The 24,827-nt window shown below is 37.9% G+C and overlaps 6 protein-coding genes across 6 annotated transcripts in view; 3 read left to right on the plus strand and 3 right to left on the minus strand.

The window, feature by feature from the left end:
- On the minus strand, positions 1-9,394 carry LOC103853020 (molybdate transporter 1). Its single transcript, XM_033278574.1, has 2 exons — positions 9,336-9,394; positions 1-9,041 (listed from the first exon to the last, which is right to left on the minus strand). Exon 2 carries the CDS (start codon positions 3,028-3,030, stop codon positions 1,663-1,665), a length of 1,368 nt encoding a protein of 455 aa, XP_033134465.1. The 5' UTR covers positions 3,031-9,041; positions 9,336-9,394; the 3' UTR covers positions 1-1,662.
- The window catches only part of LOC103855052, a 27,436-nt gene continuing 8,004 nt past the window's right edge, over positions 5,396-24,827 (minus strand). Inside the window, exon 2 of the mRNA XM_033278635.1 lies at positions 5,396-11,873. Coding sequence (XP_033134526.1) covers positions 10,171-10,659 — 489 coding nt within the window. The 5' untranslated portion in view covers positions 10,660-11,873 and the 3' untranslated portion in view covers positions 5,396-10,170. The remainder of the gene's footprint in view (positions 11,874-24,827) is intronic.
- On the plus strand, positions 11,681-13,993 carry LOC103853027 (folate synthesis bifunctional protein, mitochondrial). Its single transcript, XM_033278566.1, has 3 exons — positions 11,681-11,921; positions 12,074-12,270; positions 12,352-13,993. Exons 2-3 carry the CDS (start codon positions 12,075-12,077, stop codon positions 13,818-13,820), a joined length of 1,665 nt encoding a protein of 554 aa, XP_033134457.1. The 5' UTR covers positions 11,681-11,921; position 12,074; the 3' UTR covers positions 13,821-13,993.
- LOC103853036 (senescence-induced receptor-like serine/threonine-protein kinase) lies at positions 14,270-19,734 on the plus strand. Its single transcript, XM_009129942.2, has 10 exons — positions 14,270-15,447; positions 15,540-16,086; positions 16,157-16,629; positions 16,708-16,852; positions 16,985-17,056; positions 17,141-17,212; positions 17,307-17,387; positions 17,468-17,858; positions 17,925-18,051; positions 18,130-19,734. The coding sequence occupies exons 1-10, from the start codon at positions 15,369-15,371 to the stop codon at positions 18,783-18,785; spliced, it is 2,643 nt and encodes an 880-aa protein (XP_009128190.1). The 5' UTR covers positions 14,270-15,368; the 3' UTR covers positions 18,786-19,734.
- LOC103853046 lies at positions 20,003-21,556 on the plus strand. Its single transcript, XM_009129953.2, has 5 exons — positions 20,003-20,244; positions 20,357-20,508; positions 20,667-20,906; positions 21,005-21,174; positions 21,259-21,556. Exons 1-5 carry the CDS (start codon positions 20,167-20,169, stop codon positions 21,420-21,422), a joined length of 804 nt encoding a protein of 267 aa, XP_009128201.1. The 5' UTR covers positions 20,003-20,166; the 3' UTR covers positions 21,423-21,556.
- Positions 22,226-24,827, minus strand: part of LOC103853057 (TBC1 domain family member 5 homolog A) — a 3,261-nt gene continuing 659 nt past the window's right edge. The window contains exons 3-5 of the mRNA XM_009129961.3: positions 24,608-24,784; positions 22,586-24,525; positions 22,226-22,498 (exon numbers count right to left, since the gene is read on the minus strand). Coding sequence (XP_009128209.2) covers positions 22,343-22,498; positions 22,586-24,525; positions 24,608-24,784 — 2,273 coding nt within the window. The 3' untranslated portion in view covers positions 22,226-22,342. The remainder of the gene's footprint in view (positions 22,499-22,585; positions 24,526-24,607; positions 24,785-24,827) is intronic.

A 24,827-nucleotide genomic window follows, 5' to 3' on the forward strand; every position in this document is an offset into this window, starting at 1 on the left:
TATTAAAAAATAGCTTTTGCTTGAACATAATTATTAATGCTAGGCAACTATGAAAATTTGAGTAGCCTCGTGATAATCACCCATAATAGCTTAGTAATAGATGACATCATGATGAGAAAGGTAAAGATGCTTTGGCTTTCCGGTGAAGATATATCAACAAATTATGATAGTACTCCCAAAAGTGATTTCGACTAAAACGTAACTTTGAGGATAAAACAACTTCACTAAAGCTATATAGTTCAATGATTTCACGGGTGCATATCTATATATGGCGAACTACGTTGCCCAAGATGGGAGCAAGTGCCCCATAAAAAAATCAGAATTTGTTAAATACACCTAAATTTTAGTTTTTTTTTCTTTTAGTAAATAATATTTTCTAGCTACATTTTTAAAGTTTATATAGGATTTTGCCCCCACCAAAATATAATCCTACATTCGCCATAGCCATGTACTTCCTCGTAACATTTTAGTAAATTTGTTTTACATAAGTTTATCAATCCTTGAAAGATCCATGCGAACACACAGCTGACGTTGTATAGATAGTGTTGACCTCAAAGTTCTGCATGGCAGCCAGCAAGCCTACATTCACTAATTATAGCACATCGGTCTTTCATTGGTTGTACTTTTAAGAATAAGATCGATGCTAGAAAAGTTTCCTATTGTTTCAGGACGTGGAATGGTGGAAAGATACGTAGGAAAATGTTAGTTTTAAAAGCATATAAGGATAAAAATAATCTTTGTCAAACGTAATGATCTTTGCAGCACAAGGGTTAGGCCTAACAAGAGTCTTGGCCATCCCTCGATTATAGCATCGTATATACAAAGAGATAAAAGTACATCGTACACCCCAATGAACCGTATTGTTTGAAAATCACATTACTGTTTTTTTTTCTTTGGAACTCATCACGTTACTGTTTATCACTCTGATTATGGTCACTACGAAGCTTGACATACCAATCCATTGCGTCATTCTGGAGTAGGGTGTCAATTGGATTGGCCTGACCCAAAATCCACAAAACCAGTAAATATTTTAGTACAGCCCGGTCTAGCTCAAAAATATATAAAGTCTGATCTGATCTTAACGAATCTTGTTTTGACGATATCTCAAGGTGTTGTTTGATTATTAATGTCATAAGTCAAAGTGACTAAGTTTCAACCTTTCCAACATTGCCGTGAACCTTGTTTCGATCCATTCGAGTTTTGTTCTGAATTTGCTGTTGGCTTATCATAGAACTTTCTCTATTGATATCATTAATGCTTTAAAGTCTTATTACAATGGCTGTAGTAGATTCATAAGGATCTCTTCCCCTCGTTGTACCTCAAATGTTTAAGTTTTAGTGAAAGTTGTGTTCTAAAAAGAATGTTCCAAAAAAATAAAGTTGATTAGATTATTTTGTACGCAATGATCAAAAGGCCATCTTCTGAAAACTGGTTATTCCACAGATAGTCCAAAGTTATATGGTCCATCTCTCACAATTTTTTTTTTCTATTATCACAAAAGTTGGTAAACTGATTTACAATAAAGAAAAAAAAAATCAAACTAATATAGTTATTACACGGAGTAGCACGATTCAGTTCAACGAAGTTGTGAACTTCAAATTTTCAGGTATACAACAGATCACAATTGAAAGCATAGAAGAAAAAGAAGAAGATCGAAGACCTTCAAGGATGTTGATCTACTTGAACAGGAAGGTTGGTCGTCCTGACCCTCCCGTAGTTCCTCATCCAAAGAACCACATAAAGAACAATCCCAGCAACAAATCCTATCGCAGCATTCGAGCCTAGAGATACAGCTGTACAAACAAGCATCACAAACGCATCACCCTTTGTGTTCATATCTCTAGCAGCCATTGCAAGCTCTATACCCGCGAACAGCAACAAAGCTCCAAGCACACCAACCGGAAACTTATCCATTATACCAACTAACGAACTTCCCAACACCAACCCCAACACCAATTTAGCTACTCCCAACAGCGCCACACACCCGCCACTCCTCCCACCGAACTTGTACTGCCCGGCTAACCCGCCGGCTCCATGACAAGTAGGCATCGCCCCAAACCAGCATCCAACCATATTCATCAACCCAACCGTCATCGAAACCGACGTAGCCGAAAACTTCTTCTCGGGGAATAAGTCGTAAGAAAGCTTACACACGGCCACGACGGAATTCAGAACAGAGAGAGGTAACTGCGGAATCGTCCCTTTCAAAAATCCGTTTTTCCAAGCTTCCTTGTTCATTCTAACTAACTTAATCTTCGACGGTCCAAACTTAATCTCATGCACAATACTTGGCTTCCTTATAAAAGCCAAAACAACACCCAACAAGAATATCAACAGAGCAGATGGTACATTAGATACAACCTTCCTTATCGAAACCCTTCTTCTTCTAGAACCATCTCTCTCTTCCTCCTCTTCTTGTTCTTGCTCCCCATCTCCATTCACCAGAACTATAAAGAGAACACAAACCAAAGCCAACACCAAACCATCAAGCCCTAACCATGGCCTGTCGCCAACGCTTTTGGACTTCGAAAAGTTTTGTTCCTTCCTAATATACTTAACCGCAGACATCGCAAAGGCTAACCCCTGCGACAGCTGTATCCCTCTAACAACCGATAGAGGAATGATGTTGAACACGAACTGCATCAAACCGGAGACCCCCAACACGAACAAGATCCCTCCGGTGCATATCCCGGCGGCCATGATCTCCGGTATACCGAACTCCTCCGCGGTCGACGAAATCGCCACGGCTGCGATCGACTTCATCGGTTGGACCGGCATCGGTACGCCGTAAACCGCTCCGGTTACGGCGTTGTAGATACCAGTGAATATCAGCGTTGTGCCTAAGTCTAAATCCTTAGCGAGGGTTAAGGCGAGGACGATTGGTATGTAGGTGCCGAGGTCGCCCATTGCACCGTTTATCTCGGCGAGCTTTGACCGGAAAACGAGGTTGGTCTTCAGTTTGTGGAATATTCCGGTGAACGGAGAACGTTTTGGGGTTTCGGGTGGACTAATCCGTGACTGGGACTCCATTGTTGCTTAGGGCTTTTTTTAGGAGTGCAACAAGTTTGAGTTTTGTATGTGTACGTGTGGGATGTGTCTCTTTTTATACTATGTAAGCGTTGACTAATAAATTACAAATATAATCAGGGCCGGCTCAACACTGCTAAAGGCTCTAGGGCAAAAAAAAAAAAATTTTACTCTCTAAAATTTATATAGAGATAATGTTTAAAATATTTTTAAAATTTAATCAATAATATTTTGTATATTTTGTAATAAAAATAAAACTATATACATATCAAATAATTTTGGGTCCTTTTCAATTTTATTTATTGTATTTATAATTTTTTATATATAAAAATATAAATTTATAAAAAATTGAGCCCCTTATTTATCATTACACGGGGGACACGGACTCGGACCCGGGGCGGTCGCATCGCTTGTCCCCCTTGTAAGCCGGCCCTGTGTATAATTATATACTATAAATGATATTACAAAAGAAAAACTTGAGAATGACAGCACCAGATATGTTTAAGATTATTTTTGTTGTCGAGTAATTTTGTTTAGCGAATTTAAGGGTTGTCAGTGACAACTGTCTTTCAAATCTTAAGTTAATTCAATGTTGCAGGTGTTTTCTAAAAGATGCTGTAGGTGCTTTCTAAATGTCGAAGATATATTTTTCTGTACACATATGCTGGCATATCACTGTTTGTACCAAAAAAAATACAGCTGTTAAATTTTGTAATCTATAACAATACAGAGAACTGAATTTGTCTTACACAAAACAAAAGAATTTGATGGCTTCTGAGTGAATAGCAATGAAGTTGAGCTTCGAGAACAAGATATATAAATCCAATAAGAACTTTCATTCGGATATAATTTGTACTGAAATCTAAGAAACCTGATCCAAATCTAAAGGGGATTCCCAAATGCTCAAACCTAGTTGTGTTTGCTGTTTTCATTTACTCTACATAGTTAATACTAATTCATTTTTATTTAAGTAGATTTTGGTCCTTTTTAATCAAAACAATGAATTCATTTAAACTTATCGGTATTAGAGGTAGAATTGTTATTTTAGATTCGGTCCGATCCAAAATCCGCTATGGATTCACCCTGAAAATCTGAATGTCAAAAATCCGGATCACGTTAGTAAAATCTTAGATACATCAAAACCACATCAATATCTTGATTTTCAAATCTAGATACTTTGATCCGTTTTTTTAATATACTAAAATTTTATTATAATTATTTTATTATTTAAATATTTATATGTATGAAGTAAATTTATAATATTATTAATTTTTCAATTTTATAATAATTTATACAATAGTTTTACAAATTTTTATATAAAATTCAATTTTAGATTTGTTAGAAATAAATTTTAATTCCAAATCTGGATATTAGCAGGTATCAAAATAATTTAATAAATAAGATAATAGGATATTTTGAAGCCACGGATCCGTTGGATACATCATAATATGACTTTTGTAATATTTCAGTTAACGTCCATTGCGTGTGCATGTGTTCAACAAATGTCAACGATAATTAATGATAACATTAATTTTTATGTTTTAGTGCTTTAGATGTTAGCTGCTGAATAATTTAAGAATATAAGATGAATGTTATATCTAAATTATACTCCATCTGTTCCTGAAAATAGGATTTTTTGGGAGTTTTTTCTTGTTCCACAAAGTAAGATTTTGTGTAATAATATTAATGCTTTTTCATTTAAAATTAACTCAGTCAATGCTTATTCACGAGAATTTCTTAAATGCTTTATGGGTAAAAGACAATTTTTTGGGTAACGTTAAGTTTCTTACCAACTTCATTTTACTCTCTTTATAGTTTCCTTTCTTTCTTAAGTTCAAAGAAAAAAATTAAAAAAATACCAAAAATAATGAAACAAAAAAAAGAGGAAAACGTAAAAGCAAAAATAAAATCAGAAGCAAGAATCTTCAAAGGTGAATCAAGAGATGTCTACAGGATCAAATCATACACCGCCCAAGAACTGGATTTGAACAAGCCGTACTATGATGAAGAGGAGCTTCATCCCAAGAAGATGGAACCTAATGTGATGGATCTGCTTAAAATTTACTTGCCTAAGTATTTTTAATATTTTGTTTTCCTGATTATAAGTTTGCTTTCTTTCTCTCTATAACTAAATAATTTTTCTTATTTTGATGTAAGTCTCTTAAGACCTTTCATGTTGTTTGTTTTCATGACGCTATAAGAAAGACTATGTAACATGGAAGAATGATGATAAATAAAAGAGCTTAAGTTGCTAAATAATTGATTACATCACGAACTAAAAGACGATCACAACTCATCTGCGAAGGTAGATTACCTTTCTTTTCCATGATAGCTTTCTTCAAATGTGGAATCTTGTATGTGTTTTCACCTTGGACTTTCATAATCTCCTGCATGCATGACTGCAAAGTCAAAAATATCCTATTCACATGCTTTGTGGAGTACTCATCAAATGAGTTTTCTACTGCAGAAACAAGTTCTTGGATGGTCCTTGGACACACTTGGTGTTGTAGTGTTTGAATGGCGTTGAAAAATCCGAGGTCTAAAATATTCAAATCCGGTGAATTCGGTGGCTGACAGATTAAACGAATATCAAAACCATGCTGAGAAGCAGCTGCTAGGAAATCTTCATCTCTCGGATCAACGTGTGTCCGTGCGTTATCCTGTTGGATATAAATCGTTTTCCCGAAATCTTCTTGTGGCCATCTTTCACGAATTCGTGGCAAAATTTTGCCAATTAAAAACTCTTTTATATCTTCTCTTTTGATGGAGGTCATCGGTTTCAATTCCATAGTTCCGGCTGCTCGATTTTTACTTCCTCTTTTAGCTGGCTGCATCTTAGCAAATGGAAAAATACCTATTTTCCCAGAAAAAATCTCATTACCTTCTCCGTCAAAACGTGGACGTGCCATGGCTGCTAAGAACATCACCTTCCCGATATAATTTTTACTTTGACAACTGCGGTACGGCGGATCTTCAACGGGATGAAGATAATAAGTCTCTGTCTTTTTTGTCATGTAAAACCACTTCTCGTCGATGTGTACAATGTCGTGCATAGCAGCAAACTTCGGGTGGTCGGGCATAGTGTTACTGTCGAGCATGGAGATACAAAACTCTAACCGAGCTCTCATATTGTCTTCGTTCAAAGACGGCTTTATAGCATTGGTATGACGTTTGATGTGCCCTTCTTTTAGACATCGAAAAAGTGATGTCTTGCACACATCCAAAGAAGCAGCTAACGATCATAAAGTTTTACGACGACGAAATGGAACATCAACAATTCGAGAAAGATCAATATGGATTTTTTTACGACCGCAATTACCTTTTCTCCTATGTGATACATCAACAGCTTCACCGCTAAGAGTATTTTTGGCCCTCTTCCAAATTTTTTGTACTGTTTGTAAAGGTACAGAGAATGAATGAGAGACCTCTGTTGTGTGATGCTTTCCTAATTCTCCATTGATGCTTTTTTCCAATAGAGCATGGTAAATCTCCAATCTTTCTCCATCTGTCATTTGTTTCCGACGAGTTGTTTCTTCTTGAGAACTTTGTAATATTCCAGTGCCTAATCCTACAAAAAGTGCATGACAAAAAAAAATTCATTATAGTAAAAGATAAACACGTTGCAAGTAAAGTGCATGACAAAAAGACACATAAGTAAACACATCGTACACCACGTTTCAAAATATAGTCCACTAATACATGCATGAATTAACAAAAACCTGGATTCATCTGAGAATAATCTTCATCTTCATGAATTGGAAAGGTTGAAATATTATTGGATGAAGTAAACTCTCTTGTTGGACTTTGATTTAAATCAAACAATAATTCTCTTTCATTGCTTTCAAATGGTATATTTAGGTCAAAATCATGAAAAGCCATGAAAGAAGTTTTACTTAAACGTTGGAAAATGATCTCTTAATATAGAGTGTTTTTAGAACATGATTATGATAATTTGGCTCCATTCTAAAATTCTACTTTTGGCTCCTTTCTAAATTTTACAAAGGATAGGCTCCATTCTAAAATTTTGACTTTAATTGTACGAATAGTTTGGCTTCATGTTGGAAGTTTTTAACCAAAATTGAAATGATTTTTCACTACCTAAAATTTAATTTTTAAGAATATGAAGAGGTGAGAAGGTGTGCGTAAATTTATTAAACTACAACAAATTTCATAGCAAAAATAGTATATACATTAAAGACAAAAGTTAGACAAAAAGTGCATTAATTATTTCTTAATCTACTCAAAAAATCCAAAAAATCCTATATTCAGGAACAGAAGGAGTACTAATGTTTCCAAGAGTCAGTCTAGTTATTTAAGAACATGCCCCTTCTCTTGGTGTCTGTCTCTACACAAAACGTCTCTTGGAGGCATTTTACTATTCGAAGCGGAAGATTAATGTAACTTTTTGTTGATGGTGTATCTTAACTGGATGGATTGATAAGATATTTGGAGGAAAGCAGAAAATTAATTAATGAAGAAATATCGGTGAACGCACTATCTTGGGAGACGAGAGGTCAATAGATGTCGATGCTTTTGGACCGTTTAATTTGGGACTTTAGGAGCACTTCAGTTCTCACTATATGATTCCATTTCACTTATTAAGTACTTGTTTTTATGTCGAGACATTTGTTCACAGTACACACGATACGCTAGGCTTTTATGAATACGATATGTGTACTATGTCGTCTTAAGAATTGCACAAAAATCCTGAATTTACAAATAACGAACAAACATAACTTTTTAATCTTTCATTCATTGTCTTGCCTTTAAATCTATTGTCTTCTCGGAGTATGAGGAATTTTGTGATGCAGATATTTTTTTAATAGTAATCTTTAATCAGTACAAATTATCTTTAAACTTAAAGATTTTAATAGTTTTATTCCTGAAAAATTGCTAGAAAAAAGGCGTACAGATAAATTTTTGGAAAGTTTGATTTATTCAAATATATAATATATACTCGTCGAAAAAAGTATATTATATATATATATATATATCATATGGCATAATATATATGTACTTCGGTTTTTTTTTTTTGGGCAAACTGGATACTTTTAAATAAATAAAAACTCAGGAACAGACAGTGTTTATGGCCTCAGGCCCATGATGAAATTAGCAAGACAAGATTTTGATAGGAGGTCCGCCGGCCCATTACGAGATCTAGGCGTGAAGACGACATTACATTCGAGGAAAGGAGAGGAGGGAGAGGAAGTGAGGGAGTCGATGTCCGAGAGGATGCCATAGAGCTCCGTCGGTCTTCTTCTCTTCGAGATTGCTCGGGCGAGCACTTGAGAGTCTGTGCGTAGACAGATATGTGTGATGTGTTGAGTCGATGCGTGGATGAGCGCTTCTCTAATGGCCAGTGCCTCAGCCATGCAAGCGGATGTTACATTGAGTTGAGAGGCTGTGTCTCTAGAGATTTCGTGCCCATATCGGTCTGTGATGATCCACCCCATCCCTGCGGCCATCAGATCCGATCGCCAAGCTGCATCTGTGTTGCAGAAGACAGTGAGATCGTTTGGGGTAAAGGAGGGGGTTCGTAGTAGAGGCTTCATCTGCAAGGTTTGAAACATAGTTGGGCTTACCACTTGGAAGAAAAACGTAGTTGGACTTACAGAAAATAGATATGATTTTATTTGCGCCTCAACTAAAGGTTTTGCTTTTTAACCTAGCCATCCAAGTCCAAGCCCGCCTTGGCACATACCTATTTTTATACGTTATATTTATATAGGTAATAATGGTAACACACTATGTTCTGCTTGAACAAGGTAATAGATTAAACCGAAACAAACAATGCAAGACAAGCCAAATATGCTGAATCCACAGCTTGACGATTTCTCACGAAAAAAACGGTTTCATTATAAATCAATATCATGATTCACTTATTGCCTCTCTACCAAGTTCATTTCAAAAGAAAGGTTTCTCTTTGGTGAAACAAATCAACAATATTCCAGGAGATTTAAGAAAATAAAAATAACAAAACATTAAATCTTCAGTCAGATCTCTCACAGCAACATCTGCATGAGTCAATTTCACCCCTTCATTAGAGACTTATATAATGATAAACTTCATGACATCAACAAAGAAACTATCAAAGCAACCATAACTATCACTTCATATCCAACAATTAAAGAGAAAAACACTAAACAAAAAGAGATAGATATGAATCATATGATGTAATGATACTCGAAATACGCAAGAACATAAACTCATACAGCTAAACTGGCTCTAGAAAAGGTTTAAGTCCACCAACAGATGTATAAAATGAAATCTGAACAGAAAATAATCAAAACGATCGAACTTTAGAATACCTAAAGATCATCTCGAGAGATCGGAAAAGATTCCTCCTTAGCATGCTGCTCCTTAGCAAGCTTATAACGCCCCGACCCGTCCACGGCTAATGGGCCACCCACGCCCGCTCTCTCGGCCCGTGGGCCCCATCCCATCTGACGGCCGGTCATTAATTTTTCAAGGCCCAAAATCATTGTTTACTGATCCTGCAATCACCACCCGACCTTTCTCCGTGCTTTGGCCTCACTCACACGCTATCGCGAATCACTTCCCGATAGGTCACCCATCCTTCCACTACTCCAGTTCAAGCACGCTTAACTCTGGAGTTCTTTCAGGATGTGCTCCGAAAAAGGTAAGTCAACTTTGGTGATATAGGTAGCCAAATCAATTCTCTTAAGCCTTTTCACATATCACAACTCGGGATGTTACAATTCACCCCCTCTCAAAGAACGCAACGTCCTCGTTGCGCCCCCGACAGGTCTCAAGATGCCTCTCAGGTCGGAACTGAGATAGCTAACCAGCTCTGATACCACTTATAACGCCCCGACCCGTCCACGGCTAATGGGCCACCCACGCCCGCTCTCTCGACCCGTGGGCCCCATCCCACCTGACGGCCGGTCGTTAATTTTCCAAGGCCCGAAATCATTGTTTACTGACCCTGCAATCACCACCCGACCTTTCCCCGTGCTTTGGCCTCACTCACACGCTATCGCGAATCACTTCCCGATAGGTCACCCATCCTTCCACTACTCCAGTTCAAGCACGCTTAACTCTGGAGTTCTTTCATGATGTGCTCCGGAAAAGGTAAGTCAACTTTGGTGACATAGGTAGCCAAATCAATTCTTTTAAGCCTTTTCACATATCACAACTCGGGATGTTACAAAGCTGCTCCTTGGCAAGCTTCTCTTTAGCGAGCTTCTTCGCCTCCTTAGCATACTTCTCCTCGAAAAAGCATTTCTCGTGGGGGATAGCAAGGAGATAAGAGAAAGCCATGCCTCCAAAGCAGATATGAAGGAGAGGATCGACGGAGCTGGTCTGGATGTATTTGTCGTTGTAGTTATCGAGACCTTTCATCACATAGGTCTTCACGCTCTCCATTGAATACGTCGATTTGATATAGGCGGGAAGCTCCTTCACCTTCTTCCCTTTGATCTTACTGTAAAACCTCCTCATCCACGTCATCGCCATTTTGATCTTCCTCTGTTTCGTCTGAATTTGTTTTGCGCAACGTGACAGAACACACAAAATATGGTTTTCGTTTTGATTATAAATCAAAAAAGAAATTCTTGCAATAACTCGATTTATTTCCAAACTAATATGTATTAGTTTAGTAAGTTTGATCATAATTCAATTTGATTTTTTTTCCTTGCAATAGTTGGATTTATTTCCAAACCAATAAGTATCAGTTTAGTAAGTTTGACAATAATTCAATTTTTTCATATTAGTTCCATTTATTTCCAAACCGATATGTAGTTGTTTAGAGCATTTCCAAAAGAAACTCTATAATTTCAAATATAAAGTTTTTTGCTCTCCGAAAATAAATTTCAAAACTTCAAATTTAGAGTTTTAAGAATTGAAATTTCATATTTGGAGTTTCTCTATTCAAAACTCTAAATTTGAAGTTTCATCTTTTTATTTGTATTTTTGGTTCTTATAATTAATTATACATCACATTTATGATTCTTAAGTATTTTTTCATTCATCTTTTTAATATTAAAATTTTTGTATATCTTAAATATTTCAAATTTATTTTTTTATAAATTTAATAATTACAAAAAAGACTTAATAGTTTTCTTTTAAAAAGATACATGAAGAAATATAGTCTAGTAAATTTGCTCTGTAACTTCTAAAATATTGTCTAAAAAAAATTTGCGTAGCTAAATTGGAGCACTAAAAAAAAAATTTATGTAATAATGTGGTATTTTGCTTGTAGTTTAATATTTAACTATGTATTTTTATTTCTGTTTATAATTTTATATTTTAGTGTAAAATTTTATTTGTTAATATTAATATAATAATTTTATATATGTGCTAGTTATTTATAAAAGTTTTATGAATTTATATTAATTATGACATATATAAAGATTATAGTGTAAATAACAAATAATTTTGAAACTAAATTGAAATTTTACTATTGGAGAAAAACATCTTAAAACTTTAAAACTTTATAAAATCTATAAATAACATAGAGTCTTTTCTGGAACTCTTAATGAGTTTGATTGTAAGTTTGTAACACTACAACCGAACTCATTTTTGTTTTTTTTTTAAATTATAATTCGATTTTGTTCGAAATTGAAACGGCCGAACCGGTTATAACCGCTTATTATTAGGTTTGGTTATTCCATGTACGGATCGATTCAGACAACTCGTTTGCATCGCCTTCCTCTCAGTCAGTCGTCACTCGTCAGCACACCTAAAGGGAAAGACGGGGAGTGACGTAAACACGACCGGTTGATAGGCACGGTTTCAACTCCGCCGCCGGTGACATAAGCAAAAAGATATCTCAGAATCTACCGTTGCCCTTTTCAGAAAGATCCTCACTTTCTGTGGGTTTTCACCTTCCACTGCAATCAATCTTCGAGCCCTTCTCTTTTACTCTCTTCCAGGTTTGCTTGTCTGAATTTAGCAAGTGTCTGTAACTTGTCTGAATCAGTAGTGATTGCTTAACTTGATTAGTTTAATTTTCGATCTGTTTCGTTATCTTTCAATCAAAAGTCAAACACTTTGTCTGAGTTTAGCAAGTGTCTGTAATGTGTAGGATGTTAATGATGGGAAAATTAGGAACCATGATCCACACCGGTAGATTCCTTCTCCGCCGCTTCTCAGAACCTCCACCAACGGTGGCTATGGCTGTGACCCCAAGTCGCGTCTCCTTCCACCGTTACTACTCGTCAAAGCTCACCTCTCTCGTGTCTCCACGTGTCTCCCCATTTTCCTCTTTATTCAGACTTTCAGGTACCTCGTGGCTTCCTCGAACGTAGTGAAAGATTCAGTTTTATAATGTTAGATGATTGATTCTACTCTTGATATGTGTAGCATTAAGTAGCTCATCTTCAGCAACACCTAATACAAGAGTTCAAGTCGACTCCCCAGAGCATGAAGTCGTGATCGCCTTGGGAAGCAACATCGGAAACAGGATGAACAACTTCAGAGAAGCTTTACAATTAATGAAACGTTACGGCATTCACCTAACAAGACACAGCTGCTTATACGAAACAGCTCCTGTTCACGTCACTGACCAACCAAGGTTCCTCAACGCCGCAGTGAGAGGCGTCACCAAGCTCCCACCTCACGAGCTTCTCACCGTTCTCAAAACCATCGAGAGAGACATGGGACGTACGGATGGTATACGCTACGGACCAAGACCGCTCGACTTGGACATATTATTCTACGGGAAGATGAGAATAGCTTCTGATAAGCTCATCATACCGCACGAGAGGCTCTGGGAGAGGTCCTTTGTGTTAGCACCTTTGGTTGATTTGCTAGGAACAGCTGTTGATAATGACACGGTCGCTCACTGGCACTCGCTTGCCTTGCATCCAGGTGGAATTCACCAAGCGTGGGAAAGACTAGGTGGAGAATCATTAGTTGGAGAGGACGGTATACAAAGAGTGTTACCAATAGGAGATGAGCTCTGGGATTTTACTAGCAGAACTCATGTGATGGGTATACTTAATCTCACTCCTGACAGCTTCAGCGACGGTGGACAGTTTCAGTCGTTGGATTCTGCAGTTTCTCGCGTTCGAGAAATGATCTCTGAAGGGGCTGATATAATCGATATCGGCGCGCAGTCTACACGGCCAATGGCCACTAGAATTTCTAGTCAAGAAGAGTTGGAGAGACTACTACCGGTATTGGAAGCTGTTCGCAGTATGCCAGAGATGGAGGGGAAGCTCATATCAGTGGATACTTTCAACTCCGAGGTTGCTTCAGAAGCTATAAGCAAGGGAGCTGACATACTGAACGATGTATCTGCCGGAGCCTTAGACTCGAATATGCATAAGGTTGTTGCGGAGTCCGGGGTTCCTTATATGGCCATGCACATGAGAGGAGATCCATGTACAATGCAGAACGAAGAGAATCTGCAGTACGGTGATGTATGCAAGGACGTTGCTTCTGAGCTCTACACGCGAGTAAGGGATGCAGAGATCTCAGGGATTCCGGCTTGGAGGGTTATGATCGATCCAGGGATCGGGTTTTCAAAGAGAGTAGAACATAACTTAGATGTTATAACGGATCTTCCGAAAATACGGGAAGAGATGGCTAAGAGAAGCATAGGAGTGTCTCATGCTCCTATACTTATAGGACCTTCGAGGAAGAGATTCTTGGGAGACATTTGTGGGCGACCTGAGGCTGTTGACAGAGATGCTGCAACTGTTGCTTCTGTTACTGCTGGTGTTTTAGGAGGTGCTAATATCATTAGAGTTCATAATGTTAAAGATAATGTAGATGCTGCAAAAGTATGTGACGCAATGCTGATAAGAAGAGGAAGGTCAAAAGGATGATTAGAGGATATGATTATAACTTGTGTCAATTTGCTCAATGACCAAGTTTCAATGTTTCGTTAAGAATTTAGCTATACTAATCTTGTATTTTAGGTTAATAGCTAAAAACACTGTTTTCCATTTTTCTTATCCTTCCAGCAATAAAGAGTGTTATATTGTTTGCCTAATCTTCATTCATTCATATAGCATACATATTATACCTTGGAGTTTGAAAGTGTCACTTATTAATATTTTAAATCTTGAAGTTTTTTCATTAACACTTTTAACTTTCAAAGTGACATTTATGTCATAAAAACCTCTAAAGTAAATAATTGACCTGTTAAACAGATATGAAAATGATGTGTCAGTTTTTTTAAAAAAATAATTAGTTAATTAATAAAATAAACAAAAATTAAATAAATTCAGAAATTTAAATAAAATCAGAAAATTTAATAAAAACTCATAATTTTAAAAAAAATCAGAAAATTAAAAATATTAGAAAATTCAAAATTCAAAAAATAAATGAGATCAAGTAACATTTCAGATTGATAAAACATTTTCGCTATCTGGGGACAAGATAAAAGCAACATTCCGAGTGGGTCAATGTATCTATTTTGATATTGTATTGACAAGATTTTGGATATTATGGTTGTTTATATCTATCCACATGTATGATTTCTTTCAAAACACTATCAAATTGTTGATGAGCAATAACATTTGTAATTTTGATTTTCTTTGATTCTTAGAAGCGACCATAATATTTTTCCAAAATATATGATCATAGTCTTTTGAGATGGAAGACCAATACAAGAACATACTTGATTATGACAATTTTCATTAGTAAGATTTTATATTTATTTACTACTACAACTTGTGTGTGCTACTAGTCCATGACGATTATCTTTCATTTGTTTACTAGTTGTCAACTTTGCAAGTAACAACTTGAAGGGATTAAACTACATTGATCAATGTTGATCATTCATTTAGGTTGAAGGGCACTTTCCTATAATGGATGTCAAATGATCAAGACATTTTTCAAAAAAGAAGTATTGTTGTATTATTATTTAACTGATACATCCATATGCACTGATTCTGAACATCTTTATGGTTTCATCCATCAATCAAAGTTGGGAAACCAATAATGAATTACCTTGTGCTTTCAATCAATCTAGAGATGGTTAACCATATACATAATGGCAAAGATTTGACAATGGCTAAACCAAGTTCTTGTGCACTAAATTTATCTGGTTGGTTGAGGTTAACGTCGTTTCAACTCGTTATAAAATCCTACCCAACAAAGAAAGGAAACTTTAAGAAAATTTTCAAGGAAATGATAAAACAAGAACCACCTAAAGCGTTGACACATGCCATTAGTCATGATTCACAAAGATGTTTATTTGACTTTTGTTTATGTATAATGTAATTGTGTATATAACCAACATGGTTATACTATAACTTATATGGAGTTGAAGCTGATACGTGCATTAGCTGTCATTTTGATCTTGGCTAGTCTTTATATTTGCATTCGAGAGCATAGTCTATACCAAAGTAAATCTAATTCATTTGTTGATGATAATGACATGTCTAACCCTTCTTTTATGGATTTCTATCACAAGCTGTGTTTTTGTTCAAGCTCAAGACCAATCTGGTAAGCTGGTACTTAGAATCCTTTTTGCTTCTTCTAACATCTTATGTTCATGGTAGTGCTTTCATGTTCTGTGATTTTTTGTTTTGGTTCAGGTTTTATTAGTATCGATTGCGGGATACCAGATGATTCAAGCTACACTGATGAGAAAACAAACATGAAATACGTTTCGGATTTGGGTTATGTTGAGTCTGGAACAAGCCATAGCATAGTTTCAGACCTACAAACAACTTCTCTCGAAAGACAGTTCCAAAACGTGAGAAGCTTCCCTGAAGGCAAAAGAAACTGTTACAGTATAAAGCCACAACAAGGGAAAGGTTTCAAGTATTTGATTAGAACCCGTTTCATGTATGGGAACTATGATGGTTTTAGTAGAACACCAGAGTTTGATCTTTATCTTGGAGTCAATCTATGGGAACCTGTTGTTCTTGTCAATGAAACGGCTATAGTAACCAAAGAGATCATTTATACTCTTCCTTCAGACCATATTCATGTCTGTGTTGTTGATAAAAACAAAGGAACTCCGTTTCTGTCTGTCTTGGAAGTAAGGTTTGTGAAGAACAACACGTACGACACTCCGTATGAAGCTCTTATGCTTGGTCGGAGATGGGACTTTGGCACAACAAGCAATCTCCAAGTCAGGTAAACATAGTCTTTAATTACTTTTTGGTTAATGTTTCATTTAGCTACTAATTAAACGTTATTTTTATAGGTACAAGGATGATTTTTATGATCGGATATGGATGCCTTATAAGTCTAACATGAAGATTTTGAATACATCCCTCACCATCGATGAAACTAACCACAACGGGTTCAGACCTGCGAGTATAGTCATGAGAACTGCGATATCACCAGGAAACGAAAGCAACCCGTTGACGCTTACATGGTCACCGGATGACCCGAGGTCGAAGTTTTACGTATACATGCATTTCGCTGAAGTACAAAAGCTGCAAAGCAACGAGACAAGAGAGTTCGATATATACGTAAATGATGATCTGCTTGCCGAGAATTTCAGACCGTTTTACTTGTTTACAGACACACGCTCCACTCCAGAGCCTGTCGGGAGAACGAAGAATGAGATTGTCATAAGGAAAACAGATCTATCTACTCTTCCACCGATCATCAACGCTATTGAGATTTATCAGATCAATGAGTTCCTTCAGTTACCAACAGATCAACAAGATGGTAAAGGCTTGTTTTGAACTTAAACAAGATATACTCTTCTCTTTATATTCAGTTTTGTGTTTTTTTTTTTTGTCTTAGTTGATACCATGATGAAGATTAAGATGAAGTATGGAGTGAAGAAGAAGAACTGGCAAGGAGATCCATGTGTTCCAGTGGACTATTCTTGGGAAGGTCTTGAATGTCTCCACAGTGATAACAATACTTCTCCAAGACTCATTTCTCTGTATGAATTTTTAAATAACACAAATGGTTTGTTCTAATATACTCTGTTTTGCTCTGTTCTGCTCTGCTCTCCTCTGCCCTGCTTTGCTCTGCTCTTTACTCTCCTCTTACATGTAAGCGTTGTGCTTTTCAGGAACTTAACCTCTAGTGCATTGACTGGAGAGATTGATCCAGCTTTCGCCAACCTAACATCAATAAACAAATTGTCAGTACTTCTTGTCTCTTAATAATTAACCTTGATGCACTACATGGTATACAGACTTGTGACACAAGGAACTATCATTTGCAGGGACTTATCAAACAATAGCTTAACGGGAGAAGTACCTGACTTCCTCACCAGTTTAGTAAACTTGACTGTATTGTAAGTCTTGCAAACTATATGGTGAGATTTACAAAAGCAGTAGCGTTCTGTGACTTGCGAGTTTATACTAGTTTATGTACTCATATATATGTAGAAACTTGGAAGGAAACAAGTTAATTGGTTCCATTCCAGCCAAACTGCTGGAGAAATCAAAAGATGGGTCTCTTTCACTAAGGTAAGCACCTAAATATATATGAGGATGGCCATTTCTCTGTAAAAGAATACTGATTGAAGTTTCTATGTTGTAATCTTTAGATATGGTGGAAACCCTGGCCTTTGTCAGTCTTCTTCATGTCAACCGACAAAGAAGAAGAAGAGTGGTTACATCGTCCCACTAGTAGCAGCAGTCCTAGTTCTTCTCGTTCTTTTGATCGTATTAGCTTTATTCTGTCATTTCAAGAGAAGATCTCGAAGAGATGCAATCTCAAACAAACTGTATAGTAATGGTGTCAACACCGGACCACTGGACATCGCCAAAAGATACTTTAACTACTCAGAAGTTGTGGAAGTCACAAACAACTTCGAGAGAGTTCTTGGCAAAGGAGGCTTTGGTAAAGTGTACCATGGTGTCTTGAATGGAGATCAAGTGGCTGTCAAAGTACTTTCCGAAGAGTCAGCGCAAGGTTACAAAGAGTTTCGAGCTGAGGTCATTTCTCTTCTTTATAAACCTTAAATAATTTCAAGTCTCTTAAACAAATCTATAATCTCTCAGGTTGAGCTTCTGATGAGAGTCCATCATACAAACTTGACATCTCTTATAGGATACTGCAATGAAGATAACCACATGTCGCTTATATATGAGTACATGGCTAATGGAAACTTAGGAGACTACTTGTCAGGTTAGTCTTTGGATAATTAATTGTATTACCAGATGCTGCTAACTAACTAGGCTTTGATTTGTTTTATTTTATTTGAAGGGAAAAGTTCATTAATATTGAGCTGGGAAGAGAGGTTACAGATATCATTAGATGCGGCACAAGGTCTAGAGTATCTCCATTACGGTTGCAAGCCTCCCATAGTTCACAGAGATGTGAAGCCAACTAACATCTTACTCAACGAGAAGCTTCAAGCCAAGATAGCTGACTTTGGTTTATCAAGAAGCTTCCCGGTCGAAGGAACCAGTCAAGTCTCCACCGTTGTCGCTGGAACCATCGGTTACTTAGACCCCGAGTACTACACAACGCGCCAAATGAACGAGAAGAGCGATGTCTACAGCTTCGGAGTGGTTCTTCTTGAAGTGGTAACTGGAAAACCGGCAATCTCACGTTCGAGAACACAGAGCGTGCATCTAAGTGATGAGGTTGGTTCAATGCTGGCCAGTGGAGACATAAGAGGCATTGTGGATCAACGTTTGGGAGGTAGGTTTGAGGCTGGTTCGGCTTGGAAGATCACGGAAATAGCATTGGCTTGTGCCTCTGAGAGTTCTGCAAAGAGACCAACAATGAGTGAAGTTGTTATGGAGCTGAAGAAGAGTGTTGTTGGGAAGGTGAATGATCGAGATAGCTATAGGGATGGTCCTGTAAGAATGGTTACGATGAATCTTGATACTGAAATGGTTCCTAAGGCGAGGTAAAGATGGATCTTGTGGATTGATTATGAAGAAACTCTACAGTTTACACATTGTTTTTTCTTTCACGTATACGTTTGAGGTTTTATAGTATGAAAGGTTTGTGAACTTTGTGTGTGTAAACTTAAGTTCAAATATATGCATGCTCTTTGTATCTCTTGTTCACAAACGTTTTAAAACTATTAACTCGGCGTTAGACGTATACTACTATCATCATCATAATGATACGTTCAGGATTGGCCAATCATCATCCCATCATTAACATAGATTCATTTAGAATTTGGGCCAGAACAATATTTTTTGGGATATGTTCAGGATTAGCCATGTACAGCAATAAGATTCTATATGAATCTATGATGATGATGCTAATGTCTAAAAAAGCATTGGACTTATACTTAGAGATGGTAAATAGGTTATCCCATCCCGAAGTGCAGCGAGACTAACTTCAAGCGGGTTACGTAGGGTCAGGCCCGCGCGGAAACGGTCTCCAGAATGGCTACCCAAATCCGTCTCGCAATATATATAAGCCTTTGCGGGTCGGCCCGCGAGACATGTGATAATGCACACAGTAGGAGGCTTAGGACATGATTCAGGACGTTTCAGTTGCTTCAGGACGTTTCTGTATGCTTAAGACCACTCCAGAACATGATCGAAGTTTGGGATTCAACTGGACATGATTCTCAGTCATTGTTTTGCTTATTTGTATTGTATGTAGTTTAACTTTGGAATGTATTCTTCTCTTTTTCATTCAGAAATAGTGTTCCTCCATAATTTATAATCTTATAACAAATAAGAGGACAACATGTGTTAGTGATTGTTTAACACATTCACATCATTTTAAGAACAAGCATATATATAACTAGAGGCCACTGCCTAGAACTCACCAGCTACGCAAACGATGGACTGTATACTACTACTATCATCAGCAAACGTTAGTATCTTTTGCTAATCATCATCATCCGATCATTAACATTACTAATGATCATTGTAGTCCGAACTCTCAAATACTTTGGGCCAAGTTTAAAATACAAGTATGACAAATGAGGCTCAAATATCCACTCCCTTTGGTTAACCAAACCAATCTTCAAGTACAGAATTTTTTGTTTGTTACAAACAAAATCGTAACCGGTTTGGATTGATAATTGGTAACCGGAACAAACCAATTAACTTCAAGACAAGGAGTTTGTGTGCAATTTACCATAAATGCAAAATAAATAGTCACGATTATTGGTGACGTGTCCATTTATTATTGGATAACATGACGAATGAGCCTAGCAATTCATCTCCTTGAGCGAGAATTTATCACAAAGGGGAAGCAACAACCGATTTTGATTTGGCGGATTCAATAGAGAAAGAGCTTCTGCGTCGTAATCCTTTTGAGAATAATATGGCGGAAGAACCCCAGAAGTTGTCTTCTTCAGCGTCACAGCAACCAAAACCCGAAGATTCTGGGATCAAGCCTCAGGTTTGTGACTTGCTTTCGAATTGTTGATTTGCGTCTTTTCACTTTGATTCTTCGAACAATTCATGCGTTTGATCTCGTGAATTGACTAATGATTTTCAATTTCGTTTTCCAGAATCCAGATCGAGCTCCAATGTATCCACCAGGTCTTGTTCCCGGATACGATGAACAAACGAACCGTGGAGCTGGGATCTATGCAGTTCCTGTGCATCAGTTTGGAGCTCTTCCCTCTAACTATCTTATCCCTCTCACTTACAATCTTCCCACGTAAGCACCTTCCATTAGTTAGTTGATTTAGCTAGAAATAATTAGCACAAGTTGATGATCCCCTTTGAATCCAAAACAATTGTTTAGGTGGTGTGTGACTCACATGAGAAAACTATAGGCTTGGTGTTGATGGTTTTTAAATTTGACATTTTGTTTAGAACTAGGCCGAGCAATGAGACTGAGGCTGGGGGAGAGAACCAAGCGCAAGCTGGACAGGGTCAGCAGCAGCAACAGCCTGCGCAACAGAGGCAAGTTGTTGTTGTACGGAGATTCGAGATCGCCTTTCAGCTTGACATATTCCTCATACTCAAGCTTGCTGCTGTCATCTTTCTGTTCAACCAAGATGGATCCAGACAGAGGCTCGCTGTCCTTGTGATTTTCGCTACCATCATTTACTTGTAAGACAAACTCACCTTCTTGGTGGTGGTGTTTTAAGCCTCCTATTAATTGATCAAGAGTTTGAAAATGCTGTGGCTGATGTTGGGAAACTTGACAGATACCAAACTGGAGCCCTTGCACCTTTTGTCCGATGGCTCTCACAAGGTATGCATAGAGCAGCTGTACCACCACCTCGACCTCAACCACCTCCTGCTGCTGCTGCTGCTGCCAGAGCTGATAATGATGATCCCGCAGCTGCAGTGCCACTAAACGAAGCTGTGGTTCCCGGTATTTCTACTTTCCCATGATATTAACTGAAGCCATCAACTTATGTAGCAGCCATTTGTTTTATTTTATTTTTCTTTTGTGCAGAGGGACAAGAGAATGAAGGCGATAACGGGAACAGAGCAAACGCAAATGAAAATGTGGATGCAGGAAACCAAGGGAATCAGTGGTGGGGAATAGTGAAAGAGATTCAGATGATAGTTTTTGGCTTCATTACTTCACTTCTCCCTGGCTTTCACAACATAGATTAGACTCTTGTTTTCTTCTCATCTTCTGTCGTCTTTGATCTCGTATGTGAAAGTACAGAAAATAGTGAACTTTAAGACTCAAAACCTTCAACAACTTTAATGTATGTGAGCTCTGTAGTTTTCTGCTTTTGCCTTTTTATTGTTTGAAGCAGATGGAAACTTATAAACTAGGTGTCAAAATCAAAATAGAAAAACCCATACAGAAAAACAGAGTAGAAAGCAGAATACAGTCAAAAAAGTTTCCTCCGGGCATGGAGATGGAGAGACAAATGAGCTAATGGGGTTTTGAACTTTTGATACTCACTTTAAAACTCTATATATTGGTTAGCCCCCTATTTTACAAAAAGAATCAACAAAAATGTTCATCACATTTCCAACAAAAGATTACTGTTCTTCCAAAGCTCCTTGAGAACTGTTGACATGTGGCTATGACTTGTCCCTTTGCAAATACATTTTATAATAAGTTCATCAGTTTTTTTTCAGATACAATTATCATAAAAATCTGCCAAAAATTAAACAACACAAATCTTTATTAGAATTAGAAAATTAGTATGAATAATACTATAACTTAAAATATTTTAGTAGTATGATTTCAAATACATAATCTAATAATAGAAGAATTGATGAAATATATAACTGAATAAATTGAATACCCCACCTTAAATCTCGCCAACTGAAATGTTTTTCCTACATATAAGCAGTTTGCCTTTTATTGTTCAAAAGCAGATGAAGGTATCTTTATTTATACCATCTAATCTTAGACATTTACCGAGTTCTACATCAAAATGTCATGAAGATAAAGAGTATGCTGATAAGACATTTTCTTTTTATTTATTACGTGCTCTAAAAATACTTTACAAAAAAATAGGATGTATGTACATATACAGAGGGCAGAACAAGAAGAATCAACAAAAATGTTTCTATCACATTTCCAACAAAAGATTACTGATCTTCCGAAGCTCCTTGAGAGCTGTCGTGGCTGTGACTTGTCCCTTTTCGACCAAGTTGGCCTTAGATATGTTCTCAACTAATCCTGCCTGAACCTGACCTCGTTCTTGCTGGAAAACAGACTCCATCACCTGTACATTTGGTCAAAAAGTCATTAGAACGTTTCTCTTCGTCATTATCATCTAAAAGAGTAGCTGAGAATGCGACTGAGTCTGTACCTGAATGTGTTCGAGCATGGAATTACCAAGATTCTTCAATGTATTCATCACATTCTGGTCTGTCTCCCCTTTGCTGCTCGAAGATGAAGCCTGCGGAGAAGAAGAGCTAACCAAATCGCTCTTACTACTTTCAACACCATTGGATCTTGTCTCCTCGCCAGTGAGATTGCGTCCAAACTTCCAAAACCACTGGAACTTCCCTGGAAAAGGCTTATTACGCTCCTTAGTCACGGCCACAGATTTATCTAAATCTGTGGTGTTCTCTTCGTCATTAGACTGAACTACCGGAAACTCAATGCTCGGTTGAGAGGAAACGGGAAGAGGCGAATCTACTCCGCTTGTTTCTTGATCTTCAACTTTCTCATTGGCAAACAGAATCGACCCGGTGCTGCTATCTGAATCATTCTCTATGGAGTTTGAATGTCTGAGTGGACTGTTGGGATCTGAGAAGACATCAGATGAAGTCTCCTCAACTGCTGTTATACTCTCTTCACCAGCAGATGCAAAATCCACATTTCTTTCCTCGGTTTCTTCAACTGCACCATCTTCATTGTTCACGGCATCTTCTCTATTAGCTTCATCGGCTTCTTGAACTGAACCATCTTCATTGTTCACAACCTCTTCTCTATTAGCTTCCTCGCTATCTTCATTGTTCACAACATCTACTCTATTAGCTACTGAGCTATCTTCATTGTTCACAGCAACTACTTCCTCAGGTTCAGAAACAACCTGCTTATTAAAATCTTCCAGCAAGTTCCGCGCCACTGATGCTAAACCACCTTTGCTCTCTGTCTTAACGCTATGTGCAGGCTCAGACTCTGCTCTGAAAAGCCGTTTCACCTTGAACCATGACGCCTTCTTCTTCGGCGGTGGCGCTGAAGGACTCTGTTTCTCTTCCTCAGCCGTAAGAACTCTCCATTTCTCCTCCCAGTAACTCTGTGGAGTAATGATCAACGGAGATTTAGGAGAAGTGGAACCCGAAGGGAAGCTATTAGTCCTCGCAGGTATCGCAGGACTCACGCTCTGATCAAAGACGTTGTTCACAGACAAAGCTGATGCTCGCACATCCTCATCTAAAGCCAATGCTTGTAACGACTTAGCCTTCTCTATGACCTTCCTCACATCAATCTTCTCCGGGAGATTGAGCAGTCTCTGGAGACAAGAAGCTGCGTTTTCAGTAGCGAGCAGAGAAGATCTCAAACACAAAATCATCGCCACCGCCATCCCGGAGATTAAAGCTCCACGTGGAGAATCAAATATCATGAAGCTATGGCTTGTACTGTTATCATCCTCATCTCTTCTCGCCGTGTTATCAGCTGAGAAGATCTCATCCCACACTACCAACAGATCCTGAAGCAAAAACTCTCTCCCAAACAAAACTCTTAACCAACGAAGCCCAAAGTACTGAGGCTCAACTCCGAGTTCAACCAAATGGCTATGCAGAGACGAGTCCACAAACGACAAAAGATTGTAAAACGCAGTGCAGGCCTCGAGAACCGGAGGCAAACCAGTGTGGGAACCGCTAGCTGGAGAGTAAGCGAAGAATCCAGCCATCGAGACGCAACCGTTAGAACCACTCATGAGAGCGTCGAACATGCAGTAAGCGTCATGCTCCATGAACTTATCCGACAAGACAATCCCCAGCTCTCCTTCCGCTCCGTAAGCATCGCTGAGCATCACGATGGACTTGATCTCGGGATCCAGCTCGTCTAAGCTCACTATTTTCTTGGAGCTCCCGTGGATTCCACCGACCTCCTCGTCGTCGGCGAAACCCTCAAGAAGCTTCTTGAAGTCGAAGTTGTAAGTAACGTCTCTCTCCTCGAAAGATAAGCCGTCGAACTTGTCGGTGAAATGGTCTTCGTAGTGTTTACGCACTTCGGAGAGACGCTCAACGTCAACGTGGAGTACATAGAGAAGAGGAGCCAGAAGCTCGTGCATTCCTAAAACAACAAAAGAAAACGTCAGATCATTAAGTAACAAAGATCACTTCTTTATAAAGACACAAGCTATGTATGTTTATACCTTGTCGATAACCATACTCGGGATGTTTAAGGCACCACAAGAGTAAGATACGTCTCAACATGCCTTGACAACCAGGAGCTTGAAAGTACCTCCAGTGCTCAGGATATAGCCTTGATAAGTCTTGATCCAATGTTTTCTCTAGCTCAGCGTTGCGAAAGAACCTACCCCATGTACTATCTGCCATTACAGAAACGGTTCCATGTAAACACCAAAGAATCAA

Source organism: Brassica rapa, chromosome A01 (genome assembly GCF_000309985.2).
Source record: "Brassica rapa cultivar Chiifu-401-42 chromosome A01, CAAS_Brap_v3.01, whole genome shotgun sequence".
Taxonomy (NCBI): Eukaryota; Viridiplantae; Streptophyta; class Magnoliopsida; order Brassicales; family Brassicaceae; genus Brassica; species Brassica rapa.

What these genes read in the sequence shown, in the direction of transcription:
- LOC103853020 (XM_033278574.1), bottom strand. Translation starts at nt 3,030, where the DNA reads ATGGAGTCCCAGTCACGGATTAGTCCACCCGAAACCCCAAAACGTTCT.
- LOC103853027 (XM_033278566.1), top strand. Translation starts at nt 12,075, where the DNA reads ATGTTAATGATGGGAAAATTAGGAACCATGATCCACACCGGTAGATTC. An exon ending in CTCTTTATTCAGACTTTCAG is followed by an intron (nt 12,271 to 12,351) that starts GTACCTCGTGGC and finishes TGATATGTGTAG; the next exon opens with CATTAAGTAGCTCATCTTCA.
- LOC103853046 (XM_009129953.2), top strand. Translation starts at nt 20,167, where the DNA reads ATGGCGGAAGAACCCCAGAAGTTGTCTTCTTCAGCGTCACAGCAACCA. An exon ending in ATTCTGGGATCAAGCCTCAG is followed by an intron (nt 20,245 to 20,356) that starts GTTTGTGACTTG and finishes TTCGTTTTCCAG; the next exon opens with AATCCAGATCGAGCTCCAAT. An exon ending in CTCACTTACAATCTTCCCAC is followed by an intron (nt 20,509 to 20,666) that starts GTAAGCACCTTC and finishes CATTTTGTTTAG; the next exon opens with AACTAGGCCGAGCAATGAGA.
- LOC103853036 (XM_009129942.2), top strand. Translation starts at nt 15,369, where the DNA reads ATGATAATGACATGTCTAACCCTTCTTTTATGGATTTCTATCACAAGC. An exon ending in TCAAGCTCAAGACCAATCTG is followed by an intron (nt 15,448 to 15,539) that starts GTAAGCTGGTAC and finishes GTTTTGGTTCAG; the next exon opens with GTTTTATTAGTATCGATTGC. An exon ending in ACCAACAGATCAACAAGATG is followed by an intron (nt 16,630 to 16,707) that starts GTAAAGGCTTGT and finishes TTTTTGTCTTAG; the next exon opens with TTGATACCATGATGAAGATT.